This window comes from Neophocaena asiaeorientalis, unplaced genomic scaffold (assembly GCF_003031525.2).
Source record: "Neophocaena asiaeorientalis asiaeorientalis breed wild unplaced genomic scaffold, Neophocaena_asiaeorientalis_V1.1 scaffold497, whole genome shotgun sequence".
NCBI classification, from domain to species: domain Eukaryota; kingdom Metazoa; phylum Chordata; class Mammalia; order Artiodactyla; family Phocoenidae; genus Neophocaena; species Neophocaena asiaeorientalis.
The window spans coordinates 1,398,850-1,404,849 of NW_020174568.1; the positions used below are offsets into that span (position 1 = coordinate 1,398,850).

The 6,000-nt window shown below is 51.0% G+C and overlaps 1 protein-coding gene across 1 annotated transcript in view; it reads left to right on the top strand.

Annotated features, from left to right (window-relative positions):
- The window catches only part of SH3RF3 (SH3 domain containing ring finger 3), a 201,272-nt gene that overhangs the window by 82,558 nt on the left and 112,714 nt on the right, over positions 1 to 6,000 (top strand). Inside the window, exon 2 of the mRNA XM_024757983.1 lies at positions 3,150 to 3,172. Within this exon, the coding sequence (XP_024613751.1) occupies positions 3,150 to 3,172 (23 nt within the window). The remainder of the gene's footprint in view (positions 1 to 3,149; positions 3,173 to 6,000) is intronic.

The following is a 6,000-nucleotide window of genomic DNA, read 5'->3' on the forward strand; positions in this document are numbered from 1 at the left end:
CCTCATCCGACCCCAGCAGGTGCGAGCAGGGCAGGGACAGCTCCTGGCACTCTAACCACTGACTCATTTATATGTTCTGGGGGCTAATACTTGCTTCCGAAATGTGTTGTAAATATCTTCTCCCACCTTGTGCGTTGTCTTTTTCCTTTCTTTTTAGGGTCCTGTGATGAAGAGAAATTTTCTTAGTTTTAGTTTTTTTGAACACATTTTATGGTCAGTGTTTTGTGTTTTACTTAAAAAGTCTTTTCCTACCTTAGGTCCTTAGATTAGTTACTAAAACTTTCATAGTTTTGCTTTCCACATTTAAGACTATAATTCGGCTGGAAATAATTTCGTATACGGTATGAGGTAGAGGACCATTTTTCTCCCATGTGGATAATCCGATTTTGCCAGCACCCTTTATTAAACGCCTGGCCTTTCCCTGCTGTCTGAGTGCGCACACTCGTGGTCACCTCTCTCTGTGTGGTGCTGTTTCTGGACTGGCTCAGTCCCCTCTGTCTGTCTATTCCTGATTCCATTATGTTTTAATAATTACTATAACTTCCTTAAAGCCTTGATGTCTAGCAGGACAAGGAACTTTGCTGTTCCACATGAATTTTGAATCAGTTTGTCAAAATCCTGCTGAGATTTCCATCGGAAGTGCATTTGAACCATGCATCAGTTTGAGAGAAGATCACAGCTTTTCTGTAATCTGAATCTTCTGAATCTTCCTACTCAAAAACATAGTATCCCTTTCCGTTTATTTAGGTGATCTCTAACATCTTTCAATAAACTTTCATAATACTCTCCATAAAGGGGATGCACATTTTTTGTTAAATTTATCCTAGTACCATTTATAACAGCAACAAAAATACGAAGTATTTTTAAAACTTACGTGCTCTGCTTGTTGACCGTGTATAGAAAAACGAGTGACTTTTGCATATTAGTGGTTGTATCCAATAACCTTTCCAAACTCTTACTAACTCCAATAATTTCTGGCTGGTATTTTTGGGTTTTTACATAGACAGTCATGTCATCTACAAATGAGCGTAGTTTTGTTTCTTCCTTTTCGTCACTTCTCGTCTGTCTGACAGCATCTCTGGTGCAGTGCTGGATAGGAGGGATAGAAAAGCATCCTGGGCTGGTTCCTAGGCTTAAAGATAATGTGCTCAAGATCCCCTGTGAAGGACTATAGTAGTTGTTGGAGCTTTGGTGATGTCCTTTGTCAGGTTAAGGAAATTCTCTTCTGTCTCAGCTTACTAAGAGGTTACTTTAAAATCATGTCAGATTTGAATTTTATCAAATGATTTTTCTTTAACTTTTGAGATGACATTGTTTTTCCCTTTCAATCTTCAATGTGAGAAATGCGTAATCGTCCTACATTAAACCAACCTTATATTCCTGGAGTCCCCAAGTTAGACACAACGTCCTGTTTACAGACCTCGGTGGAGTCAGTTGGCGAGCCCTGAGTTGAGGTGCTTGGCCCTCAGGGCAGCCAGCACGCTTCTCATCTTTGCTTCCACGAGGGGGCGCTCTTGGTGGACTCCCCTCCGAGCATCACAGCCTACCCGCTGCCAACCTCAGGACGGTTCAGCAGAAACCTCGTGGTGAAAACCACCATGGTGCTTGCCTCTCAGGGCCCCTCTGTTGGCCACTGGCTTTAACCCTCCGTTTCCTGAAATCTGAGCAAGGTGTTTCTTCTTCTGTAATTATGGATACTTTCAAATACAGTGGTGATCTCGGACAGTCTGGTACAGCGGCCCCTGCGTGCCCAGTGTTATCAACATTCGCCAATCTTGTTTCATATCTCCCTCCACATTTTTTTTGGAGGGGGGAATCTTTTAAAGCAAATTACCAAATTCTGTTATTTTACCCCTAAACAGTTCAGTGTGTATCTGTGACAGATGAAGTCTTTAAAAAAAAGTAACCACAGTTCCATTACCACATCTTTCAAAATGAATAATAACTCCCTGAAACCAGTCCATATGCAATTTCCCTGATAGTGTCTGAAATGTCTTTTCATGATGGTTTTGTCTGAAATAAGGCCCACACGTGGCACAGGTTATGTCTCTCCCATTTCTTGTCACCTCTAAAGGTCCCCACTGCCTCTTCACGCCATTGATTTGTGGAAGAGACCTGGTCATCTGCCCTGGAGAGTCCCCCATTCTTTTTTTTTTTGCGGTACGCAGGCCTCTCACTGTTGTGGCCTCTCCCGTTGCGGAGCACAGGCTCTGGACGCACAGGCTCAGCGGCCATGGCTCACGGGCCCAGCCACTCCGCGGCATGTGGGATCTTCCCGGACCGGGGCACGAACCCGTGTCCCCTGCATCGGCAGGCGGACTCTCAGCCGCTGCGCCACCAGGGAAGCCCCTAGAGAGTCCCCCATTCTTGACTTTGCTGGTTGCATCCTGTGTTGTTGTTTGTCGTGTTCCATCACCCCCTGAATTTCTTGTAAACTGTTTGATTAGAACAGTTTGTTTACCTACCTGTTTGTGTTAGTTTTTTCCAAGAACGCTTTGAGGTGGTGCTGTGAGCCTCCAGTCTCAGTGATGCATTTCAAAGACAGTGCGTTCTTTCATCTACACTGTAGTTGTTTCAGTGAGGGGGGTTGTCCAGGGTGCCTCTGCCACGGTACTAACAGAAAGGAAGTCCAGAAATGGGGTTTGGGAATGGGACGCTTTTCCACATGAGGCTCCCAGCTGCCCACCGTCATGCGGCCTGGCAGCATGGCTCTCCGCGCCCCCAAATCTCTGTGCATGTGAACCGGAGAGACTAACGTAACTTTGGGGGCAGGAATGTGACGGCGCCTCACATGGGCACAAAACGTCCTGGGAAGACACCTCTGTGTGCCAGGCTCCTCTCCTTCCCAAGGCTGTTCCTCTCCCTCCTGGTTCTCTGCTCTCAGTGGCGTCTCTGTGCATCTGTTTGCTACTTCACCCCCACCCAGTGCTCGCCAGAGTCCCCAGTTTCTAGGCCGAGTCACTGGCAGACCCCCACCGAGCTTAGTGGATCCATCTGGAGATTTCTGAGGAAAGAGTAACTCCCCATGAGGCCCAAACAGTGGGGTTGATCAGCAGGCGGGCTCTTCACTAAGACTTTTCCAGTGGGTGAAGATCACTGGGAGCTTTGCCTTGAGAGAAGAAACCAGTGACCCCAGAGGTCAAGACTAGAACCAGTGCCTGCTCCCGCCCCCGCCGCTCTGCCTTCCCCGGGCTCCTCCCGAGACGGTGGCTGCTCCCCGTGCGTCTGGGGCACAGCTGCCACCAGCTGCAGCTTCAGGGAAGCTTAGGCAGAGAGGCTCAGAGCTTCCCGGGCTGCATGAGGGCAGCGTTCAGCCTCATTTACAGCCAAGACGGGAGAAAGCAGAGGAAGGGAAAACACACCGCAGGAGCCTCCACCTCAGCGCCCCCCCCCACCACCCCGGGCTCTCCCATCTTCGGCGGTTTTGTGGTGTCTGGAGCTCAGCAAACAGAAGAAGAGGGGTATGTGAAAGTGAATGGCATCCAGGAGTCTCTCTGGGGAGCCTTCAGCTTTGGGTCCAATGGGTTCTCAGATTACCAGTCACTGAACCAGGCCTTGAGAAGGGGATGCCTTAAGGTTCTTGGCCCTTAAGAAGTGTTTAATTTCGTCCGGAGGAAGCAATGGTTAAAAGATTTTCAAAGCAAGTACGTGATGAGCTGCATGTGGCCTGTACCAACTGGCTGTCTCCTCCTGCTCCGGGCTGTGGAGTTTCCCTGATGGAAAGTGCCAGAAGCGTCCTCTGCCCAGCTTCTGTCACGCTGGAATGTGTGCGGTCAGCCTGCCCAGCTCGGTGTGGGTTTGATTTCAAATGTTACTGTAAAACTAAAGAGAAACGGCAGACTCCTCCTTGTGCCATGTCTCTCTCTGTCTTTCCTTACTTTTGTCGTTCATTTTCTCATCTTGGCGTATCTCAAAAAAGTATCAAGACTTTCATCCTGTAGATTTTTCAAGTCCTGTAAGCTCTGTGTGTCTTATCATATAAGTAAATGTTCCGTCTTCATCACAGACTTTGTGAGAGGGTGCCTGTGTCCGCCTTGCCACTGTTACACGCTCGGTTCCTCATGCGGTACCTGTACAGAGGAGTAGCCAGGAAGTGGGTGGGTGATGGATGGAACAAGGTGGATACGTCAGATCTGCACACAGACGCACAACAGATGCCACCGCCCCAGCCTCATCAAGATGTGTGTGTGTGTGTGTGTGTGTGTGTGTGTGTGTGTGTGTGTATGTGTGTGTGGACAGGCTCTGTGTTGGGGCTGGGAACCCTCTGGAAGGATCTTTGAGTCCCTCATCGCTGGTCACTAGCACCTTGGGCAGTATTTATCATGGGAGCCCCGATAAACGCGCTGAGTACAGGTGGTGCCGAGGGTCAGCTCGTGGCCCAAGCCCATGCGAAAAGCCAGGGATTTGGAATCTTCAGTGTCTGTGGTTGACTTTGGACCAGAATCTACAAAGGACTCCTCAGCTTTTCACTTGAGCACAGGAAGGTGCTCTTTCCAAGATGACAGAAGATAAACCAAAAGGCCATGCTGTACGCCTGGAGCTCCGCTGCCCTAAGCATCGGGAATCATGACGCTGAGATCTCTCCGTACTGAGCATGCACCCTCCTCCTGCCCCCCGGGGGGCTGGGCCGAGCAAGGGCCAGGAATTGGCCATCACGGGAGCCCGAATTTGTCATCAGTCACAGCCACCCAGCCGCTCCTGCCTCTTCCTCCCCTTTTTTCTCTGCCCTTTTGCTTCATAAAGAAACAGACTTGAGGGACTTCCCTGGTGGTCCAGTGGGTAAGACTCCACGCTCCCAACGCAGGCGGCCCGGGTTCGATCCTTGGTCAGGGACCTAAAGCCTGTATACCACAGCTAAGAAGTCCACATGCTGCAACTAAAGATCCTGCATGTTGTAAGTAAGACCCAGCGCAGCCAAAATAAATAAATAAATATTTTTTTAAAAATTCCATGGTTTTTTTCAAAAAAAAAGAAGAAAGGAAATCGACTTGAGTGTGAAAAGAGGACTTCTCAAAGGTGGGCCTCACCAGGCCTGCTGCCCGTCCTCCCCGCCTGGAGTGTGTCCCCAGAAGCTGCAGGCTTCACACCCCTCCAAGGTCTCCCCCGGCCCCTCCAAGGTCTCTCCCTCCAACTTAAACTGTGAAGCCCGTGCTCGCTGACTCTCCGATCCTCTTGCTGGCGTGCTTGGTCCACAGGGCTCGCTGTCTTCAATGTGCCGCAGGTACTAAAGGCTTATTTTGTATATCTCTCTCCCCTTCTGAAATGTGTGTTCCCACGGGGCAGAGACGTTTTCTATTTTGTTTCTGACGTGTAAGCAGTTCCTAGAACTGCGTCTGGTACATGTTAGGCGGCCAGTGTACTCTCGGCAGGTGAATGAATATGAACAACAGTTCTTAAGAGTCTTTAGTTAAGACTCTGGGAGGGACTGCGGCTCCCCGGCCCTCCCTGCGGCCTCGTGGCGATCTGGGCCCGGGCAGGACTGGGCTGAGCCGTCCACACTGAGCTGCGGGTGCCTGTGGGGCGGCAGCGGGTCCAGGACGCTGACTTTGCTTCCAGCTGCGCTGAGAAGATGGTGTGATGTCTGCCGACCCTCCGAGTGCTCCGGTCTGGCCTGTGTTTTGGCCGAGGCGGACTGTAAACAGCAGCAGCAGAGGCTCTTTACCAAGAGGGCTGCAGCCTGGAGCCCCCCCTCGGCCTGCCTGTGCCCTGCCGCTCTGGCCCCCGTGGCGTCTCTGGGCTCGGGGTGGGGACAGCCAGTTACCTGCCGTGTCCCCCGTGCTGAGCTGTCCCTGTCTCACAGGAGCGCACGCCCTATAGCGCCGAGTCTGGTCTCGCGGCAGGTGTCGTGAAGACCGAGCCCGCTTCCCTGCGCCTGCAGCTCAGCTCGGATGAAGGGCAGCTCCTCTAGCAGGAGCAGCACAAAGCCCCTGGATGGCGCCGCTGAGCCCTGCCCGCCCCCAAGACTATGTGGGAGCGAGGCAGAGCCGGCCCACCAGCAGC